General features: G+C 40.6%; 2 protein-coding genes across 4 annotated transcripts; both read right to left on the bottom strand.

Annotated features, from left to right (window-relative positions):
* Nucleotides 1–20: 20 nt before the first annotated feature.
* On the bottom strand, nucleotides 21–12,665 carry tmprss4a (transmembrane serine protease 4a). Of its 3 annotated transcripts, none has more exons than XM_079165925.1 (13): nucleotides 12,645–12,665; nucleotides 4,902–4,956; nucleotides 4,638–4,781; nucleotides 4,242–4,394; nucleotides 4,003–4,129; nucleotides 3,764–3,883; nucleotides 3,277–3,320; nucleotides 2,783–2,945; nucleotides 2,508–2,674; nucleotides 2,099–2,194; nucleotides 1,874–2,016; nucleotides 1,580–1,732; nucleotides 21–1,490 (listed from the first exon to the last, which is right to left on the bottom strand). In XM_079165925.1, the coding sequence occupies exons 1-13, from the start codon at nucleotides 12,654–12,656 to the stop codon at nucleotides 1,479–1,481; spliced, it is 1,389 nt and encodes a 462-aa protein (XP_079022051.1). In that variant the 5' UTR covers nucleotides 12,657–12,665; the 3' UTR covers nucleotides 21–1,478. The 3 variants fall into 3 exon arrangements, with proteins under 3 accessions (XP_079022051.1, XP_079022053.1, XP_079022052.1); XM_079165927.1 differs by lacking the exon at nucleotides 12,645–12,665 and adding an exon at nucleotides 12,316–12,421; XM_079165926.1 differs by lacking the exon at nucleotides 12,645–12,665 and adding an exon at nucleotides 9,416–9,780.
* A 6,235-nt stretch (nucleotides 12,666–18,900) lies between these two features.
* il10ra (interleukin 10 receptor, alpha) lies at nucleotides 18,901–22,729 on the bottom strand. The gene is made up of 6 exons (XM_079166776.1): nucleotides 22,649–22,729; nucleotides 22,234–22,403; nucleotides 22,000–22,145; nucleotides 21,433–21,604; nucleotides 20,760–20,878; nucleotides 18,901–20,536 (listed from the first exon to the last, which is right to left on the bottom strand). The coding sequence occupies exons 1-6, from the start codon at nucleotides 22,654–22,656 to the stop codon at nucleotides 19,616–19,618; spliced, it is 1,536 nt and encodes a 511-aa protein (XP_079022902.1). The 5' UTR covers nucleotides 22,657–22,729; the 3' UTR covers nucleotides 18,901–19,615.
* Between the last annotated feature and the right edge of the window lie 510 nt (nucleotides 22,730–23,239).

Genomic DNA, 23,239 nt, shown 5'->3' with positions numbered 1-23,239 from the left:
GCAGTCGTGTGACAAAACAATTGGCAAGTTACACAAGACTGTCTTTATTATATTTACAAGCTATTTACAGGTATATAAAAATCAACACAATGTACCATATATACAGTCAAATGTTATCGGCCACCGTGGCATGCCCCAAATCTGGAAAGAAATTGTATATATACACACACACACAAAGTAATTAAACAACGTATAAACTAGTTTTTAAATTCAGAGGGGCCAATTTAAACTGATTGTGTAGATCTCCATAGAGATATATAAACCAGAAATGCAGGTAATGTATTATTTTACTTTGCTACAAATGGAATGATTAAAATCAAGAAATAAAAGGGTTTTGCCTAAGTGCGCACATTTTTACAAATTAACATGATGTAATCTCTGTTGCTCACTTTTAAACTTTAGGAAATTACATGCATCTACATTTAAATTCCTTTTAGCTGTGAAAGGAAAACCTCTGTAAACACCACCGAATATTCTGGCCGTGGTGTGAGTTTTCTGATGGCACTTGTACTTTGAAACTCATTGTGGAGGCACTATGAGAACATAACAGTCTGTATGGAGTTTTAGTCTTCAGTGCATTATTCAACTTGAATCATCTGTACATACAGTAAGGTCGAGTAATTCTCACGTTCCACTTAAAGTGCTCATTTAAATAAATTTATTGTGGGAAGTGAGCACAACATTTGTGTTGTATAAAAAAGGTAAATGCTCCCTGTAATCAGGTAACATCAGATCAACTGAATCAGCATCATAAATGCCTTTAACTCCTGGACTTTGAATTACTTTTATTGGCGATATTAACCTGAGGCTTCACACTGACATTAGCACAGCACAGCTTTACCCCGTCTATCACCTTTCCTATCAGCAGTTTACGGTATGAACACATTGCACATAGTAATAAAGTACATCACGGTTAAGATCTACCTGTCTGGTAAGCTCCAAAATCTTCCCAGTCTAAACAGGTTGTGCACTTATTACCAAGTCCTTACTTTAATACCTATGACTATTTTCTGAAATATTGCACTAATCAGTGAATTGGCTCTGTCAAATTAAAACATCGTAAAAGCTTAAACCATCCCAGACCAGCCAGTGACGCATCACATAAATAATCTCCCCTGAGATAAAAACCTGAAATGGCACAAACACCTGAAATAAGTTTTGTATTAAATGTATGTGCGCGCGTGTGTGTGTGTGTGTGTGTGTGTGTGTGTGCGCGCGCGCGCGCGCGTGTGTGTGTGTGTGTGTGTGTGTGTGTGTGTGTGTGTGTGTGTGTGTGTGTGTGTGTTCTTGCATATGGCTGTGTTTAACAGGTATTCTGTGTTGCTGCTGAGATCGATCTTAAACTTCCCCTTTCTCTACTTTTGTCTCCCCATCGTCAGTCAGCCACAATGAATTAAAAGCTTTCTTTTAGTTTCACGGGCTGTCCAAGGTAGACTAGACTGGAGTCTCGAGGTGGCTGCTCTTCACGATGGAGGACCTCAGGGGTTTTTCTGGAGGGATGAAGTTGAAATGATCAGGGCGGGTTTTGAATACATTGCAGTCCTCATATTTTTTGTATGTATCACATTGTATTCTGTACCTCAATGACTGTATGAATCCAGTTCAACATCTCTTCAACGTTGACGTAAACACCTGGCCTTTTCTTCCGAGCACAGCCAACGCCCCAGCTCACCACTCCAACCAGATGCCATTGAGAGGAGGTGAAGTACACCAAAGGACCCCCACTGTCCCCCTGGGAGTCATAACAGCACAATAACATATTTATAACATCTGAATATCCAAACCATTTGCCAGAAGAGAACATCAACCAGTCTCCAAACTACAACTAATTCTTTCATTTGCAGTCTTAATCTTGACTTAAGTGGACTGTTACCTGGCACGAATCCACTCCCCCCTCCAGTAAACCAGCACAGATCATCCTCTGGGTTATGGCGCTACCATACACTGTGGGGCTGGAACACTTAGCGTGGTCTATCAGAGGGATCACGGCCTTCTGAAGTGAAGGAGAGACTTTACCTGAAAGGGACAAGGACGCAACGCTCAGTGATAGAGGTAACTTCTAATGTTGTTCACAAAGGGTAGTGTGTAGGTTTCTCACCATTTTCCTCTAGGTATCCCCAGCCAGTCACAGTCATGGAGGCCGGGGCAAGAAGGCCAAAGGCTTTAGGAGGTAGACAAACCGGCTTGCGGCCCACTGAAGGACAGGTACAGGGCATTCATTATGAACATTTTAGCCTTCTTATTATTTAGCTTTTGTCACAGCTTTGGCAAATTGATGGTACAGTTAAAGTTAGACTGTTGATCACACTGCCCGAGTTTGATTCAGAGTAAAGAGTGTGCCGTTTGACGTACACACCACAAGAGGGCAATAGAGTAAAGCTTACGCTCCCCTTTCTCAGAACTGTTCAGGTTTAAATTTCAACTACAGACTCCACGAGGTCAGTTAAACCACATACCAATACATACACCAATCCATGTTTTTATGGAGTAACAAATAAAACTCTAACCTCCCACTGTGATTGGGCTGCTGAGTCTCATCAGTGCAATGTCGTAGTCGTTTCGTGCTGGGTCATAGTCTCCATTCATTATGATCCTGTCCACATAGGAACCTCCAAGTGTGCCCATGTTTGTCCGGCCTGACACCACTCTCCAGCGACTCAGCTCCCTTTTACTACTGCACGTCCCAACGGAAGAGAGTGGGGAGGAGGTGTGAGCACGAGTTCATGATGTTTACCACAAAAGGATATTCATTGGAAATGGTATTTATGGAAACTACACTGACCTGGAAAAGCAGTGGGCGGCAGTGACGACCCAAAGCGGGGACACCAGTGAGCCTCCACATGTGTGATGGCCCCCCTGTTGCAGGCTAACCTGCCAGGGCCAGTCCTCAATGATAGCATCTGTACCCCCGACAATGCGATCCTGAAGGCCCGTCTCTCCACAGTCTGATGAACAAAGTTATCCATCATTGCATTTACTGTAGTCCATTTCAATCTAACTTTTATTGCATGTTTTTTTTTTTATCCATCTAGATCCTTCTATTCTAACAGTAACGGTCAGGTAAGACAAGTTGTTTGCCTGTCCTCAACTTTACAAAAGTGTTGTAAAGAATGAAGGAAACATCTCATGTTGCTAAGGAGTTTTGCTGCTAGACGTGTGTGGGCTGGTTAGTGGAAAACTGGTCCACCCACTAACCATGAGTCTTACTCTGCCTTGTTAAAACACTATAAACAATGTTAGTGACGGTGGTTGTTTTTTTCAAAAAATGAAACTCACCTGAACATGTCAAAGATACCACAGATCCAGATCTGCATACACTGCTGTTGGGGGAAACAAAATACACAGTCAGATGTTGTCTCCGTTTCTCTTCTGCTTTGTTTGAGTAAACTACCCATCTTTTTGTTCACTTTCATAAGAAATGAGAAAGAGAGAACAAAAACTGTGGGATTTTTTGGTCTTTTAGGAACAGAAGCTGTGAGAACAGACATCAGCAAGAAGAGAAATGAAGGGGGAGAGCAAGAGCAAACAGCTGAAACCACAGGAAGAGAGAAGTGATGATGCTTTTATTTTCAAGACAACAGACACTTTTTTAGTTCAGATGGGAATCAGCTCTCTGTCAACAGCTGTGTCTTCGTCTCTCTTGACATAACAGTAATGTTAACAGCAACAGCACACAGAGTTTCCTGAACAGCACTGATATTTTAGATGACTTCAGGTCTGATGTTAACAGTGATTTTTCCTGTTTGCCTTATGCCTTACTCACCTGTCTATGGTAGCCTGATGTATGGGTTTGTTCGTGGTACCAGGCCTGATAGCTGTGAACGGACCTTTTTTCAGGGAAGACATCAAGGTGTTCACTGGGACATTGGTGCTACGAGGTTTACTGTTTAGACAGAAGGGGGAGGGGTGTAAGACTTGATTTCAGGTCAAATAACACATTAAATTAAATTTGCAACACAAACTTTGCAATAGAAGCAATCTGATATTCATGTAAAAACTCACTTTGTGTAGCCCAGTTGTTTGCATGCTTTCTCTGTGTACTGCTTGCTCCAGTTGTCGCTACACACACTCTGCCAGCCTTGGCCGCGACTGTACACCTGCAGGACCTGCTGCCCTGTTATGAGACGCACTGCAGGGAGAAATGGCACAAAAAGGAAGATTATTTTTTTTTTTTTTTCTTCTTCAAGCGTTGTTTTTGTGTCCGTGATGACAAAGCGACAGAGTCAGGTGTTTCGTTTTACCTGGAAAGGTAGTGTTGACCGTATAGCTTGCCAGACATGTAATTTCATCCTCTCCTCCAGAGCAGTCATCTTTCCCGTCACAGGCTTTGTCTAATGGGATGAACTTCACGGAACTCTTGCAGAAGAAATATTTGCTGTCAATCAGCTGCTTTACTGGAGGGAGAGGCACATTGGGGCGGGAAGGGCAGAACAAAGGTTCGGCATTTTGCATGGATGATTTACAATCCAGTGAAAGACACTGAATTCTGTCATGAATTTTTGCTAAACATGTTTCTCTAGTATCCAAACAGTGAAGGCTGATGGAAATATGAAGGACGGGCCTGTTTGGCCTGCCATTTTGTGGTGTTTGAGTTTGTCATTAAAAGGAAGTAACTACTTTCAAGAATTGTGACTCACTGAAGTATGCTGCAGTGACCAGTATGCCCAGTAACACCACAACGGTCAGGATAGTAAGCAACACTTTCTTCCTCTTAGCCGCCTTGTCTTTCTGAGTCTTTGGAGCCGTCATCGGCTTTCTGTGGCGGCCTGGCCGTGGAACCACTGAGAAGAAAAAAAAGATAGTGAGAAACATAAGGGAGGAAATTATAGGAAAAGGGGGATGATATTCATAAAGCAACATATGTATAATTACATGAAACCAAATCCCAAACGACAGCTTACCTGCCTGGCTGGGATTCAGTGGTCTAGTGCTTTCCTCAGGCACCTGGGTGATCGTCTGTGGAAGGAATATCAAGGATACATAAGACATGGTTAGCACAGGTGTCGAAACAAAAAATTACGCATTGCGTGGTTTGAGAGAAAATATACAGTGTGTGTATTTCTAGGTGGAGGTGAATGTGTAATTCTGTGTGCGAGTTTCCATGTAATTATCCAAGCTCTCATGATCGGTTTGGCCGGGCCTTTTGTGTTTATTTCCAGGTGAAAACATATGTCAGAATAAGTTGCATCTATCTGTCCAAAGTACTACAAAACACAAACACTTGAGTCATGCGTGAAACAGGTGTATAATACAATGCGTATCAAGGGGAGGAGCCACAAAAGGATTAACATGGAACATAGTGTGCCACAGACTGTTGCTCCACATGCAGTTCCCATAATCTGTTCTTGGACAGACTCCTCCACCCCACCAAGAATAGACTGACTGTACAATATTGTGAGGGTGAGTGTGGCAGCGTCTATTGGGACCTCGTGTGTCCTCCATTCATATGCAGCTGATATTGTGGAGACAGAACACATTGTAATGTTGCAAGGTGGTGTAGCCACAGGAGCCAGGTTAAAGCCTCGTGCTACTCAAGTATCCTCCAGGAAGATATCAGCTGCATCACAGTTGCATTATTGCATGTACATTGTGTGTAGGCAAAATTACAAATGTTAAACCACAAAGGAAATATCTGAAATTCTTCTGTTCACCAGTAAGTGACTAACTGTGTCTGTCTGCTGCAAACAAACGTTTATGACAAGTAAATGCGTAAATGCAATCACCCAATAAAAAAACAACTAATAAACGAACTACACGGTCGCATGACCTCATCGTCACTAAATCAAAGCAAACTAGAGTTTGGCGTTTTGTAGTCTAATTTACTCACTTGTAAGCAACAGCGTTTTTCAAGACACGTGAGCAGCTTCACAATTCACGACCGGGGTATTTACCTGCGTATTTCATGTCGGACAACACAACTTTAAAATCTCTTAAACTCGTGTTAACAACAGACCTCATTCCACGCAACAAAAAACCATGGACCTCGAGACGCGACCGGAAATACAAAAATGCAAACGTTCACCCGCAATTTATAAAGCTTGGTAAAGCCGAGGGGGGCTATTTATCACTACGAGCAACTCCTTTCACATTGTTTCACATTGTCATTTAGGACATTTTATTATGAAAAACAGCAATTATAGAGTAATGTAATATGAACTAATTTGGTTGCTTAGTTTCTTTTTTGCCATTTTCAATGAGGTACGGATATTGTGTTTTTACATTTTCAAGTTACTTGATATTACATTATATTTCATGACTCCACCAGTGGATAAAGCTGAATACTCTGAGGAGGGCGCACTGGATTATGGGATATTGAGTACTACAATTGTCCAGCAGCTGCGTTGTCCAATTTCACGCTAACGAGGGCTGTTAGTGTTTTCTCTTGTGTGTGCATTTGGACACAACTAGTGAGTGAATCCCTACTAGCTCGGACAGATCTTTTACAATTGTAAAGGGAAAAAAGTGTTGACTCAATATTGGCTGTGACACATTTTCAAATAAACTACTGTAAAGGGTCACTGACTATTAATCTGAACCCATTTTCTGGTCCTCTGAGGTCCTCTGTGTAGTGGCTCTTTCACTTTGTGTGTGTTACTCTCAGTGCATCTCCTGTAGTCGGTATAGTGCATGTTGCATCACTATGGCTGCTGACTGGCCTATTTGGAGGATTTCAGCAGATGGTATATAGTACTGATGGTTTGAGGAGCACTTGTCGTCTACTGCTGTTCTTCCCTTGTCTTGTCTGCCCAGCTTTTCATTCACTGTTTGAAGTACACACACATTTACAGTATACAGTATATGTTAGACAATACTTTGTTTGGGATTTAGTGCAGAATCTTTGATGACTAGACTAAATGAGGAATTGCTAGAACCATAGCTAAACTAAACAGCTAACAGGGAGCACTGTTATACTGTTCGATAGATTTCACTTCTGTTTTAGTATTAGGTAAATTCCCTCATTTGCAAATGTATTTACCACCAGGCTCATTCTACTGTAGATAGGCCTACCTCATTTAAAGGAAGTGCTTAATAAACTTTGATGCAAGAGAGGTTTTGAAATCTCATCTCTGTTTCATGTCCACAGTCTGCTCTCATCAGTCAGATGTAAGGAACAAGCAAAGTACATAGACTCTCTACAGAGAGAGGTCAGGGTTTTTTTTTCAGCGGGGAGCTTATTTTATCAGGCTATGAATCAGTTGTGCGGGCTGAGACTGGTTTGTTGAGAAACTCCCTGAGACACTCTTATATAAGACATTTCAACTGGTCATGTCCAACTGAAAACATAAAAGCTGCATACGTCAAAGACCCAGACACTGTGTTCTTTACTGTACATGTTGTGACGTCCAATCTCCCTCAAATGTCTTGTGTGCATTAACCCCTGCAGCACTTTGGTATGCAACATAAGAGTTGTACTCAATTATAGTAAAAATGCTATTTGGTGTCATATATTTAGTTTATAGTCATATATATTTCACTTTATGGAACAGGATGTAATGCGATCCTGAGATACCTTCGCTTCACATTTTCCCCAAATGTTTGAAAATTCACCCTTATTTTTGAGAGTTTTTTGTAAGTAAAGTTCAGAGTTTTGGCCTCACACTGATGCCACACTACAGTATGGAGCTTAAAAAATCTAAATTAAAAAAACCTGCACTATAGTGAGCCCTCTATGTAAACTAAACTGTCACGGTTTAGGCTTTGCCCCCTTTGTGTCTCTGTGTCGCTGTCTCTGTAGCTCCGCCCCTGGTCTCCTCCCGGCTCCCGCCTGTGTCTCTGTGTCTGTTTCCTGATTTTCCTCATTCACTACACCTGTGCCCAATCACCTGCCCCTGGGTTTTCCCTCTGTCAACCCCTCTTATATAAACTCCCCTGCTTGCCTGTGGTTTTGTCGGATCGTTTAGTTCGGACTTTGCCTGTTGGAACTTTGCCTGTTGGAACTTTGCTGTTTATTTTCAGTCTGTATTTTTCGCGCTCCCTGTTGGAGTTGTTTTTGGTTCCTGTTTTTGTCCACTTTTGTGCGAGTAAATTAACCTTGCCTTCCACCTCGTCTCCAGTGTCTGCGCTTGAGTCTTTGCTCTACCCCTGCACCACATCCCATGACATAAACGCTTGATTTTAACATAGGCCGGTTAATAGACACCCTCAAAAGAATCATAAACACCAGAAATGTCAATATAAAAACCAGGTCATCATTCCCTGATGTTATACAGTATGAACTGAATAAGTGAGAGAGCATTAAAGGTGAGATGAATGACACAGCACAAAACAGTGGAAGGTCCGCCTGCCTGGGAAACCGGAAAGATAGCTAAAGAGAGTCATGTTGCCAAGAGTGGACAAACACACACCTGAAAATACAAGTTCTGTTTTGTCATACCATGACATATAAGTGCCTTCTGGAAAACTTAAATGCCGTAATTTGTACTATGACTAACACAAATGGTTTCATGGGCCAGAGCAGTACTTCAAATCAATCAGATAGCCAAACATTACTATATCTCACAACTTACTTTGGCAGTAACAGCTGATGTGTATAACTGGGTCAGACTGAACAGATACAAACTTTGACATGGTAAACCTGTTATTCAAACAAGGTGTTCCCCTTTCTACTTCTCTGCCTTGTTGGGTTATGTTTCTCTGAAATGAAACGTTCACAAAGAGCTTTTGAGAAGCTACGCGTGCCATGTTTGACGAGCTTTAATCAAAGTCAGAGATCAGTGCAGTCCGCACGTTTAGCTGACTTGATGACTTTTTGACTCACAACTTTATTGTCCTCATATAGATGTTCCTTTCCACAGCACTGTACATGTTATTTAGAGGCACAGACAAGCACATATGTACCTTTTATAAGGGCAGAACACCTTATTTAGTGTTGAGCAGGCTTTACTCACTAACACACTAGAAGGCCCATACATATATGCTCATTCACATAATGAGGTGGGTGGTGCACACATACATTCTGAAATAAAAAGTTGCTGTCCAGTTTGATCTACAGGTAAAATAAACTCACAACTGCTCAATATAATATAGAATAGATATAATGAGAATCAGCTGTGTCAATATGAACCAACATGTTCCTACCTGCACCAGAAGCTGCAGCTCATCACACACCTGTGATACGATACCACATCAAGCACCTGGGCAACATACGCTTAACATATGAACAAAAGCAAACTGTATGTGCTCCCATTTAGTTGCAGATAGTATCTCAAACGTGCAAAACATTGCTGCTCGTATGAACCAGTACACTGCAGAAACTGATTTAGCACAAGCAAGCAAACACAGAGTACGTTTAGTATGACAATGTCTCTTTGTACCATAGTATGACAAACTCGTTAGCAGGTGGTGTATGTAGTGGTGTGATATTGAAATGGACCTTCCAGTGCAAAACAGTGATTCTACTTCCAGTTGAACTCACCCGCATGATGTAGTCGTCCTTTTTGTCTTTTCTGACACAGAGCACAGAGTAAAAAACACTGCCCTCCCTCAATGGAGGTGGGACTCCCCAGTAACTCACTCTCCCCTGGTTGTCCTTCGTCCTCTTCCTCTCACCCTATCCACCCTCTCGCTCCACTGGCTTCAACTACAAAACCTGGGTTTTCTCTCTCTCTCTCTCTCTTTCTCTCCCCCACACCCTTTTCTTTCTACAGCAGTGTAACTAAATCCGGCTTGAAGGGTGCCTGACTTGCCCCTCTTTGAGACCACAAGGAAGTATTAGAGAAGGCTTGTTTGTAGCCCTGTGTTCCGACACTCCGCAGATTCAGAGAGCGCTGTTTTTGAATGACCAAGCCCTGCTGACAAAACAAAAACAAAACTGAAGTAATCCAGGTAACCTGAAACTTGAACCCTCCTCTCTCTGTCACTGTCTCTCCTCCCACTCCAAACATTTAAGCCCTCTGGACATAAAGCACACCATCTCTTTTTTTGCCCCGCTTTTGTGTCCTTTACTCCTTAGCTCCCCTCCAGTGGCTCTTTGCCTCTCAAATTGTACCTAAACATACACCAACACAGCCACGAGTCTGCACAGATACAAATACATGCAAAAAAACAAGACGTGGCACAGTGTCTCACTGATATGCATACTCACAAACTCAGACACAATATGACGCTAACATGGGTTTGATGTGTGTGCAGTAACATGCCCCGAGGCTGAGGTGTGTTTCTCTTCTCGTCTGTTTTGTTTTGACAGTCTAATGAGAAGTCGGTTGGTATCAGTCAAGAGTTCCTGACACCAAATTGTGACTCATACCGTGCCACGTTACACAGCATTAGCAGAACAGGAATATGACAAACACACTACATGACAAGAGCCACGCAGCTGTGAGGCTGTAGGTACAGCAGGTAAACATGGTCGCCATGACAGTGCTAACGTGCTGACTATTTCGCAGGAATGATTGAGTGTTTAGAGTGTTCTGAATTACTGCAATTCATCATGAGTCTTGACCAGACAGACCAACAGAACATATATTGAAATATGCCTTTCATCTATGCAGAATTCAAAGAATTAAACATGTCAGAAAAGTTCTTTCTCTAGGTCACTGTAATGAACCCATAGAATAAATACAGCAGCACATTTCTGTCCTATTTGTCACTGAAGTGTTACATTACCTTTGAAGGATGCAGTCAAAGGTCAATAGGTCAGTGCTTGTAAAAATGACGCCACTGTGGATGTTATGGGACACTGAGCATAGACAACTGAGGGGAAAAAGTGCTTGATTGGGAGTGTGAGAGACTGAGGTTGGCTGAACAGAAGGAGCCACTGTTTGAAACAGAAGCTGATTGTGTCGCTGTACCTGAACTATTAATGCAATGAACCTTACAGCTGACCCTCAACCTGTCCTCACTCATAAAACTTGGTCTATGGACTCGGTTGTTGTCTCAGAGTATATGTATGCGGAAATAGATAGAGAGATGGATGTATAAATGAGGATAGGTAAATACAGATAGAGCTATCTGAGGGGATCAGTTTGAAGCTAACGACCTCTGAACGTTCTCCACACAAGGTCTCTGTCAGTCAATAACCTCGGTTAACCTTGTTGATAATCAGGTTGCCATAAAGTTGCCGGGACATTTAGAGGCTCCACCCTGGTGTTACAGTTGACCTAGCTCCTTTTGTGTGTTTGCCTGACTGGACCTATAAATCAAAACAGTGTCATGTAGATACCAGTTTATAAATCTCCCATTTTCCATTCCCTCAAATACGGCACATTTCCCACAGAGTTTACACTGCAAATCAAATGAATATTGTGCAGTAACAATGTTTATCCTGTCTGACAGTCCGACGTGATTGAACAATGGCTGACAAGATGTTTGCACAAGTTATAAAGGAGAAGATGAGAGCAATTCAGGAATCTAATAAATCTATTGTGTGCTCTTGTTTGACTCTATGGCTTTTATTGTTCTACTGAGTCAAGCTGCTTCATTTTGTTCATAATCACATTAGCTCTCACAGCACGACAGCCAAACATATCATATCAGCCTCATGAAGTTTATTCTTTCATTAGTCTCCATTACTTTGTCAGTTAAAACCTCCTGTTGCTGTTAAAATGTTTCTTTTTAAACTGGGCTCAAGGGCAACTAAATAGACTGCTGACCTCCTGAACAGTTTATATATATATTAAAAGATCTATTTGGACTATTGCTGTGAGTTTTGCATTCACAATGTGATTATGATGTGCCGACTTAGAGAACTGAAGTTAAAACCAATCCATTGCATTACTTATTCTCTAACAGCGTCTTTGGAAAATGTTGGTACCATTTCATTTCTCATTGACTTGCAAACCATGGACCAACAGATTCAAATTATATGCAAACTTCTCAGAAACCTAAGCAGGGAGCTTTTGAAACAGTACTTTGATGCATTTCATTTAATTTTAAGATACATTTTGAACGAAGCAAAAACATCGTGAACATAGAAAACATCTGTAGTCCAATTGAAATACAAATACAGTCTCTTAGAAGCTAAACATATTCTTAAATTGTACTAAGTCGTGCTGCTGAATAACATCAATTTAAAATCTGGATCTTTCCTCTAAAGCGTTACGCCTGATAAGGATGATCCTCGTTCTTTTTTGAGTTGGCTGAATTTATAATGCAACACCACATGTATAAAAATTATCTACTACTCTGACAGCGTGGCATTCATCCTTCAATTCTCCCACAGAATGATTTTGTTGCTGGAGAAATGCAATACAAACACATTAGTTATAATGTAGCTATGACAGTTAAGGTTTAAGAAAAAAGCAGAAGTAATTAAAAAAAAAACACCATAACAACACACACAGACATCATTCCTCACACCACTGTACTCTTCCTCACCTGTGAAGTAGCTGTCACTCCTTGTCAGAAAAGCATCTGAAGAACAGTGAGCTGGAGAAAAGTATTCTAGATGTCTGAAAATTCTGCATTTTACTCAGAGGAGTTTCTCGAACGACCTTTATTGCTTGAACAGGGAACACCCTTCTGAGTTCCTTCATCCCACCTCTCTACCCTCCACTTCCAGGCAAACAGCTTGTCTCTCTCTCTCTCTCTCTCTCTCTCTCTCTCTCTCTCTCTCTCTCTCTCTCTCTCTCTCTCTCTCTCTCTCTCTCTCTCTCTCTCTCTCTCTCTCTCTCTTACAAACACATATGCATACAACCTCAACTTACCATCAAATCCATTACACCCCCATCTCCTGATCAGACGAAGCACCCAAAATCTCTTTTGTCCACACAGGTTTGTGTAACTTAATACTAAGCCTATGAAATGTTAGGGGAAGTACAGCTTGAAAGAAATAACTGGTTAATAATTAACACGTTCCCATTTCATGTTCCCTGGACTCTAAACAAAGTATGTTTTCCCAGTCTCATCTGGGAGAACCAGGTTTTTTTTAAAAACTGGATGTGGTTTTAGAGTAATTAAAGATATGGAAAATGGGAAATATAAATGACATTTTCTGGATATAGGACAAAAGAAAGTGAAGGGAAAACAAACATGAATTGAGTGGATAAAAAAAGAGACACGAAAGCTCCACCAAGAATACATAATTTCTCTCCCAAACTGTATACATTCACTAAATATTACAACAATATCTTATCTTAGGCATTCAAAATGCAACATGAGGCTAAAATAAATCAACACAAATCCCGTGTTCAAAGTATTGCGTCACTGTCCTTTGAGATCACACATTTATTTTTTAAGAGTGTCATTGTGTCAGCTGCCACCCACTTCACCTGGCCCACAATATCAAACAATGGCCTTAGAGTTTGAGGAAGTACTTGTGTTGTTTGCTGAGAAATATGAAATACATCTACTCATTACTCATGCCATATAGTGACTGATGATATTATTGCCTTGACCACCGTAAAGAGGATCAGTTACATTTCTCTTTGTGATGTGATGGTAAAATGAAATTGTATCCTGGAATTTTGCTGCCATATTACCAAGAAATCACAAAAACATTTCCTGAAAATATCTTTTGTCACATCACACCTCATGAAAATACTGACACACATGTATTGGCTACATTTGGGAAAAAGGATGCGTAGACATATATTTTAAAGTGACTTTTTTTCACTCTACTTAGACTTTAGTTTGTGTGTCTCTCTCTCTCTCTTTTCTCTCTCTCTGTGTGTGTGTGTGTGTGTGTGTGTGTGTAGGTGCAACCCTCAACCATGCCTTATCCCTTAGAGAGCACAGCCGGCACAAGCATTTATTAAATGAAATGCTCTGACAAAAAAAATATAACATCAGCTATCTGTGGCTGTTCCAGGACTGCATTAAACTCGTCCAATTATTTTATTGCCCACCTGCCTGCCTGCCTGCCTGCGCTCACTCTGCCATTGCACTCATTGTGGGTCACTGGAGTCTTCCACAAGCTACTAAGTTGACAGCTGTGAGTACTAACAATAGCCATGTTCTTTGTTGAGGTTAATTATAATATGTTTTAGGTTTCATAACAATAATTTGGGGGCGTGGCTTTAGAGGGTGGCCTTAAAGGACATGCTGAGAGTGCTGTTAGATTTCTCGCTAGGTTTTGTGACCTTTTAGCTAACGTTGCTCGCTGCTTTCATTAGAAATGACTTGGCGACACATATATCTACCCGTGCTTTGATGTGGCTTTTACGGAAACATAATTGCGGTGAAAACATGACAAAAAATAATTCCAGATGCTTGTGATCTCATTACACTATAGGATATGGAGCTTTATTCACAGCCTAACGGACTGAGGGACATGTAATGTTAAGCTGTTATGGTATAAGTGTTATTGTGTTTACAGGAAGAAGTTGTGCAAGATAAGAGTCATGGTTATCGCATTTACTGAGTTCAGGAGGTCAGTGAAAGTATCATGACCTGTGAAGCTGTTAAACCTGTCAATCCTTCTACCTATGGGGATGGGTGGCTCAAGTGAGGGTACCTGGGGTTGGCAGAGAGAGTGGGGTGGGATGTTTGTTCTAGTCCTGCCTGTTGAATGTCACCCTATGACCGGGAGCGGATTGTCAAGCCTGTTAAATCCAAGCGCGAGCAGGGGCTACTTGAGTCCAAGGACAGGGTTTTGAGGGAAATCATTATAAAATCTGAATATGAAATCCATAAGTCATCCTCCCCAAATGAAAGAACATGCTCCATATCCTAATTTTAACATGGGAATGTTATTAGTTTAAAGGTATTTTGTCATGATCAAAACAATTCTTGGACTATATTATTTTCAACAATGATGATAAAAGAGGTGTAGTAACTCAGTCATCCAGCAGGAGTCCTCAAGCACCACCTAATTCAGGCGCTATTACCTGGCTGTCTGTTAATGATTTGTTAGAGAGGGAAAAAAGGAAGGCTAGCATTGGAGCAATGAGAACCTAGGGGACAAAAGAAAGGCTTATCATGTTATAGCTTTGGTTTCAAAATAGATATCTCAGAGTTTCTGTTTAAGTTTCCTGTTGGATCTCAGTGAGGCTTGTGAAAAGTTGTTAAAATGGAGAGTGTCAAAGTTTTCCAATGTGAATTTTTTAAAGCAAGCGTTGCTAAGCATGAATGTCCATGTGAGAAGGACAGGCCGTCAGATCCCCTTTGTTCTAACATATGCTAATAAACAAAAGGGTAGAAGAGAGGCAGGCTAAAGAAAGAAGATGGACTGGTTTAAAAGAATGATTGGTATGGGGACATGGACAGGTTGACGTAGGCAAAAGAAGGAGGAAGAGAGAGTACTCTTCCTCGGATCTTCACAGTCAAGACAAATCATTTAGGAAGACTGATGTAAAGTAAGTGAGTGCGAGAGTTCAACAAGAAACGGACAGGGAGGAGAGGAGAAGACATACAAGAAATAACATCGGTCATCCTAGCTGGTCGACTATGGGGAATGGTGGTAAGAGTCTTTTAGCTGCAATGCTTCATTTCAATTATGTTTACACTAACTGTGAAGCCCATAAACAACTTTAAAAAAAACTACTCTGCCTAGTGATCCAGCTTTATTTTTCTATTTTACTTTTACAACATTGTTGTCCTTGAATTCCAACAAAATGTACTGGTCTGCTTTGGAGTCATTGTCTTTTAATGTTTGGTTGGGTTGCACACATCACACGTCACATGTCTTTGAGCTCTGCCTGTTTCCTGTAACTATACACTACCAGCTCTTCTCAATGTGTAAGCTGCAACTTAGAACTTATATTGAAAGTGTCTTTTTAACATGCGTGGCCAGTCCCTATTGTCATTAGTGCATGTACGTACATCTTGCTTGAAAGGTGCAGCGGTAAACCAGCAAATACAATTTTGAACTTATGCAGTTAGGATAGACAACGAAAGGGCAATGTAATGGAAGTCTCCGCTGTTTACATCTAGTGCCAGCTGAGTGCCAATGAAGGCGGAGCTAGCATCTTTCCCAGCGATTGATTTCTCAATCTCATTTCTTTAGAGGGAATATTTACTCACAAAGAACCGATACGTATTGATCCAATTAAGCCAAGACAGCCAGACAAATGACTGTTTCAGTTGGTAATCATTTATGTCAGGAATACAACCCCATCAAACTCAAAAATAACCTTTTTGTCACTCACTTGGCTTGTTTATTGTTCTTCAAATGTCTGTAAAATGGCCTGTGTTAAATCTATGATTGTAATCTAATTACCTCTCTGTATTTGTATTGGTAGGGAGCACGGTGAACTCGACGGGACTCGGAATTGCTATTGGCTTTGGGCTTTTGGCGATCCTCTTCACCATTGCCTTTGTACAATTCTGCTACAAGCACAAATGCAAAAAATGCTGCAAGAAAAAGGGTGAGCAAAGCTTCAGTGAGTCAGTTCACCACAAACCCACAATTAAGACGAAAATATGATGAATCTGTCAGGCTATGTCTCTCAACTCCTCTTTTTTCTATATAGAGCCATCTCTGAAAGACAAGGTGCTCAAGTAAGTTGATTTTTTCCTCACAGGCCGTTCGAATTCAAGTTTTATTTACTCATATGTGATTGTTTCATTGTTGATCTCTCTATCTACAGCAAAGTTGGCTTGAAGAAGTCTCCTCCTCCCTTCTCCATCAGCAATATCTTAAAATGACGGCTGACTTTGTGGCAGTTGATTGTGGCAACAACCACCATGACAGAACCCCTCGTCTGTCACAGTCCTACGCATCACTTATCTTGTTTTTAGTATGTTAACCATTCCTGTTTGTACTTTGCTGCTATGATTCATGCTGATTTTACCTGAATACTGAGGAGGGATATAACAATGTTATGTTTACATGACTTTGTGTGATGTCATGCTTTTGAAACATGTTAGTGGCCAAAGATCTTTAGTCTTTGTCCTGAAAACACGTTGAAACTGAAAGAGGGGCATTACATGCTACTGTGTATGCAAAGTAGTACTCTTATGTAATTTGAATGACGTTGCAAAAGAATGAATTAAAAATAATGTGGAATATACAGTTAAATATATATATCCTTGCCATTTAATTTCATTAGTTTAGCTTTTTGTCATGACAACTGTCTCAGTTTGAAATGGTGTGGATTGTCACAGGCACACACACGTATGCACTCTCACGTACACACACACACACACCCACATACCACAGAGAAACAAAGGCATACATTCTGCTACAGATGAAAAGAAATATTGAGCGGAAGGGAAATATCAACAGCTCAACCACAGCAACCAAGTTGAATGTTTTTCTTGTAAGCTGCATGTGACTTCCCTCAAAACATCTCCTACCTTTTTGATACTTTCAATGGTTAGAGGAATTATGCCTCATAGTGTTTCCTTTAGTGAAACAAAAACATGTTTCTCTGTATTTGATGTTTTTCTGATATGAGCTGCCTACAATAACGGTAAGTAAGGTCGACTTCTCCACTCAGTCAAAGACAACAACTTAGTGGTGCACAAAATAAAAATAGGGGTTAGAACTTTGTGAATATGATTTTAATTATTTTAGATGACTTCTTTCTACGCACAGAAACGCAAATGACAGATGAGACACTTTTTATGCCACAGCAAATTCAAAAGTTGAGTCCGTCTCATCGTGCCTTGGTCATGAAAGGGCAAATTCGGGCCAGTCACTCAAAGGTGAGAAATGCAGCTCGTATGCCCGGGTACCATGAACACTTCCTGTACATGTTGCTCAGTTGGGAATCCCCTCAAATCATCATCGACTTCTTTTATTATTGGAGTCACTTATTATGTTTTATTCACCCACGTCAAATAGACTGTTTCCATTTTCATTTCTGCATTGTGATCAATCCATTTTTGGTCAACTATCTGCAGCGGTGCTGATTTGCACTCCCCCCCACAAATGTCACGTGACTGTACACACAAACTGCAGTAACTGTCAGAGCTACTGGCAGTCAAAGATCATTGGATATGCATGAATTGTAGCGCTTCATTGGGAATTTATGGTCTCAAAATAGCACGGAGAAATTTGTCTAGAGACAAAGATATATTAAGATATTGTTAATATCACTGAATAATTTTACAGCTCCCTGTCCGGTTCCAATACAAACTGTTTTGTTAATCACTTACAAATTTGTTGGGGAATTTGAACCTCTAAAGTAAAACGTCAATCATTGTGGGTCCCGATTAATGAGTTCATTTTTGTGATTGCATCTTGTAGATTGTCCCTGCCTCAAAATCTAGTTTTCGGAGCTTTGTTTTTGAATCAAATTACCACAAAGTAGCACAAAAAGTATTATTCTAGCAATGGAGTACTGGCACTAAACAGTGATAGGATCAGTAGGGGCTCAACAGAAAATGTTTCCACAAGGCCTCCTAACAGCAGCCAAACATGGAGTGGTAAAAAACAGAAGATGAACTATGATATACATTTGGTGATCGTTAGTTAACACGTACTACAAAACCAGTAACGTGATACTTTGCAGTTCGAATGCGGATTTCTTTTGTCAAATGTTCGCTGTCTCACTTCCCCTGTAGTCATGCATGTTTAGTAGGTCACAGGGTTTCCTCACCACTGCCAGGGATCTGCTTTATCAAGAGTGGTATTTCCTAACAGCTTCAGTGAAGATATTATTTCACTTAGATAAATGTTGGGTATCTGAAACGTCAGCCCTGTTGACAGTATTTGCTCTATTCAATGTGAAGCAGGACTTTTTTGAACTGAGTGGAAGCCTGTAGAGGAAGTGTTTTTTTCTTAGTTCAGCTTCGAAACCACCGCTCTGGTTTCTCTACACAGAATTTGCATATGGGGATCCCATGTACAGCAAAGTGTTATGCAATGTTTGTTTTTTTTCCATTAAGTATCTCCCTATTGTTTCTGGGTTTCTTCGAGTCATGGTTTCTGAAATCAACATCATGCCATTTGGTTGGGTTTTTTTGTGAACGTATGACATTTGCAGAACATTCCAGAGACAGTTTCTTTTAATGACAGACAAGTCACAATCACATTAATACACAATGAATACCAAAATAAATAATTTAAGAGGGGAAGTATCTGAAAGACAGACCGGCTATTTAGGCTACAAGGCCTATGAATGTCACTGGCTTCATATCTGTGACAAAATGTCCTGCACATCATTGAAAATAGCGAGAGACGTGTTTGCTCTTTTGCTTGACACCACTTGACATTGAACTACTTTAAAATGACGAACAAGAATTTTACTTTGTCTCATGTTTAGATAGTGGTGAGAAAAATAAATACTTTTCAGAAACTTTTTGGGTTGGTTACGGACAATGTTGGCGTAGGTGAGAGCAGGGAGAAGTCGCAAAATGTCCAAGAGCACGTAACTGTCAAACTGTTTCTCTGCATTGCTCCCCACGCTAGTTTCACTTCCGGCATACAGCAGTTAAGTCAGTTGTAAATATACCAAGTGTGATAGGGTCGAATGAGGTCTTATGTTCTTCATCTCTATAAGCTCCTGAGACTCCAACCAACAGCTAACATCCAGCAGCTGTGTGGTCTAACGTCTGTTTCCTTCCAATATTCAATAATAGCCGGGGCTTGTTCTGTTTCTCCTTACAGTTTTCCCCTGAAAGAGCAATTCGTCTCCCATCAAATACTGACTAATGCTTCTATTTCATGACTCAAATTATTTATTTGAATGATTTTGTCATGGAGGCAAAGGAAATGAACCGATATAGTACTATGGTAGGGAGGTCATGTCAGCATGATGTTATAAATAGCATTGTTGCATTCCGCAGCGCATCAGTCAGTCTTCAGCTGTACGTCACAGAGAGAGAGGGGCAGGTTGTTCATGTTGAAGTCCTGTCCTCTGTCCACTAGGGGCAGTGGTGATAGAGCTGTTAGCAGAGGGAAAGTCTCCCCCAGTTGTATAAAAGTTGTTTCTAAGTCATCCACCACGACAGTGTCCATTTGTGTTTTTTTAGAATAACTTGAAAATGTGAGCTCCCCTTTGTAAGAGTCCACAAAATCACAATTGCCGCTCAATAGTCCATTTTCAAAACACATAGCTCTGTATTGTTTGATAATCTCAGTTCCGTAATGGCCTTGTTCATGGCACCAAGTGCACTGTCCTGCTCCTGAACAAATACAGGATTGAAGCCCAGCCCTGTAACCTGTGACCACTTCAGCCAAAACTGAGTCAGGAAGCATCTGTTTAAACAGCTCCTCATCATCACAGACATGAATCTGCACAGAGGGGCTATGGCGGCGATAATTACCCCCAGCAACCTCTAGAGATCCACTGTCCTGTCCATCCAGATTCGTGGAAGAAGAATCAAGCTGGCAGCACAGTCCCAACCCACTGTCCTCCCTCTTCCTAACCATGTCTGTATCAGTCCTCTCATCCTTCAGAGGGTAATTTGTCTGACAGCTAGTGGAGCTCTCTTGTTCTCCTAAGCTCCCACAGCCACTGTCCTCTTGTCTCATTGGAGGACTTCCTCCGCTGGTTGTAGCAGAATTGGACTCCATGCCCAAGCCGCTGTCCATGCTGGTCCTCCTGTCCTCCTCTCTCTCATCCTCTGTTACCGTATTATGTGTCACTGGATCTTTGACACAGTTTTTCACTTCTGCTTTGTAGCTGGACAGGAACCATCCTTTGTCTGTAACAACCTCCATAGTCCCTTCTCCAACAGAGAGTGGAAGCCAGCCACTTACAGTCGATTTCTGGGGTGAGAAGAGAAAAGACAGAGATTGTTGTTTTATTCATTGTTTCACAAAATCATGTTTCAGGTAGTTATGACCAACTCAACCATCTCAGCAAGGCTAATATCAAGATTGTGATGCAAGTAAAACAACCCATTTTTGGTTCTGTTTTCCACATAGTTGACTGTACAAGTTTGTTTTTCTGTAATTTGTCCCAGTATTCAGCTTTTGAATGTTTACTTACCAATGCAGCAGGTGTTTTCTCTGGATGTCTCAGGTAACACAAGAGAATGGTTGCCATGATAGCAAAGCTGGCCAGCACACCCAGAATAGATAAGGATGACACAGCAATCATGTACCATTCTGGAGGGAACAAAAACGGGAACGACAAGTTGAATAGGAGCAAGGGTGTTATCTGTTAAACCTGTAGATTTAAACTTGTATCATCTTGCACATTTTTTTTTCTTTCTAACAGATTTTAAATGTTGGCCAATGAATTAGTGACATTTTGGGAAATCTACTTATTTTACTCTTGCAAAGAGCAAACAAGAAGCTACCAAACCCCACAAAGATTGAAAATGGGGGGAAAAGAACGTATAATACTTTGTTTTTTGTAGTTTTGTGCTCTGCCAGATGGAGCAATTGACATATGAAATGTGTCTCATATACTGTATGTTATTGTTAGATTTATTTTAGTTGACATTGTTCTATTATTTTCACGGTGAGATGTCTTTGAAAGGCTTTTTGTTTGTTTTTATCTCATAAGCTAAATTATTTTTCAATCCTCTAATGAATTATGTTTTTTTTTGGTATTACTTAAATAAATCCACTAAACTAACACTACATTGTAACAATCTGATTGCTGTTTGAAGCTGCTGTCTCCTAGCTGTGCATCATCATTACAATGTTTTACTTACCTTGCTCTGGTAGCAGCAGACACTGTTTAGGGGACACCCTGCTGGTGGATGGAGCTCCATTGCCCTCTACTTTGATGCTGACACAGTACTCTCGCCCCCAGCGTAGAGAACTGAAAGACTTAGTCCTCTGATCATCCCCCACGTCGTCATCTTTCAGGTATGCTGTCGTGTTCTGTAGGGTAAAAATCAAATTACCACGCAGATCAAGGCATTGTATAGACCACATTTTACAATATAGCCTGGGATGAGTAAGGTTCAGATGTTTATTACATCACATTAAATATTGAAACATTATTTTATTGGATCATTCACCTTACCAAAGCCCAATTAGGTTTATTAAAGTACAGAAAATTGCAGAGTTGGACTTGTTATCTATTTCTCAACTGAACATAATTGAAAATGTAGCCACGTATAGCATTGATTTATTAACAAACAATTTACATAATAAAAAAAAACATGATAAAGTTAGATGCTTCTGTCGGTGTAGGTCTGTGTTTGAACAGTCCAGCCGATCAATTTAAGTGTTTCTATTAGTCCAAACTAATAGAAACATTTCACATATTATACCTTTTTATGCTGTCCTCTCTCCTCCAGGTATATGGTGTAGGTGAGCCCAAAAGGAAATATTGTTTTCAGAATGTTTTTTTGGTGAACATAAACTGTCAGAGTGCTGGAAGTTGCCCACAAGGTGAAGGACGGAGGCTGCAATTCGCCTATAGGACCAGAGAAAAAGGTAAGAAAACCAACCTATAGCAAAAATACAATGTATGGTACACTGAGGTCCTACCAAACTATTCGTACTTGTATTTGGGACAAATTTCTTGGATTTCCACACAGACACGTCATCTCCTGCAACCAACTGAACTCTGACTTTGTATACAGAGTGATAGTCATATACAAGGCTGCTCAGGTCACAGTAGGTCTTTTTGATCCCGGTGCAGCTGGCAACCACGGCCCATTCATCAATGTACCTGTGGACAGAAAACACCATTCACAAACTGGGAGGAGCTGAATATCACAACAAGATAAATAAAATACAACATTTCAATAAAAGTTGATTGTCCCTGGCAAATCAGATGAATCAATGAGCGCAAATAACAATGTAAGCGGTGTACATGTGAAGGAAAAAGTACAGAATGCTGTCGAAATTTGAATTGCAAAATAATAGAACATTTGTAAACAAAGTTGACACTGTAAAAGTAAAAGTCAAACATACTTTGCCATTTGTACATTGTACTGGGAGTTTGATGGGGCGTTCGCAGGATGTCTCCAAAGTACGATTACCTCCCCATCCAAAATATTCACAACCAGTTGGTCAGGCTGAGGGACGTCCAGTCCTGCAATAGTAAATGGGGGAATTATCATGAATATTCAGTGCTAAGTATTACACAATCATTTACATTTCTTTAAATAAAAAACAGCTTTATATCATATATGGTCAAAAGAGGAGACATTTGTACTTTTTGATTCCAGACTGTAAAATCATAAACCTTGCTAAGTAAATGCTGATATGTTTTCTTTAGATAGAAGGATGTGGTTGAAAGAAGAAAAGGAAGTCTGGTTGACGAAAAAACGCTGCGATCTTGCAAATCATTTATGGGATCCCTGATGATAATGACACTGTGGGCTTTCGTATGGGGAACAGAGTTTCACCCACTCTGAGTGGAACAGGACATTTTGCGATAAACTTCACATGTAATTCTCTTTTTTCCACCTGATGCCTTCATGATGGAAACCATATTCATTGTAAACATAGGCTTAGACAGTCACAATTCCAGTCATGTGAAATTCATGTGAAATTCACAAA

The sequence above is a fragment of the Pholis gunnellus genome (assembly GCF_910591455.1).
Source record: "Pholis gunnellus genome assembly, chromosome: 9".
NCBI lineage: Eukaryota > Metazoa > Chordata > Actinopteri > Perciformes > Pholidae > Pholis > Pholis gunnellus.
The sequence above is the reverse complement of the archived record's forward strand: the minus strand, read 5'-3'. Positions and strand labels throughout refer to the sequence as shown.

What these genes read in the sequence shown, in the direction of transcription:
- tmprss4a (XM_079165925.1), bottom strand. An exon ending in GGTATCTTTGACATGTTCAG is followed by an intron (nt 2,946 to 3,276) that starts GTGAGTTTCATT and finishes TTTGTTCATCAG; the next exon opens with ACTGTGGAGAGACGGGCCTT. An exon ending in GGGATACCTAGAGGAAAATG is followed by an intron (nt 2,017 to 2,098) that starts GTGAGAAACCTA and finishes TGTCCCTTTCAG; the next exon opens with GTAAAGTCTCTCCTTCACTT.
- il10ra (XM_079166776.1), bottom strand. An exon ending in GAAATTTGTCCCAAATACAA is followed by an intron (nt 22,146 to 22,233) that starts GTACGAATAGTT and finishes CTGGTCCTATAG; the next exon opens with GCGAATTGCAGCCTCCGTCC. An exon ending in AGAGAGGACAGCATAAAAAG is followed by an intron (nt 21,605 to 21,999) that starts GTATAATATGTG and finishes TTTACCCTACAG; the next exon opens with AACACGACAGCATACCTGAA.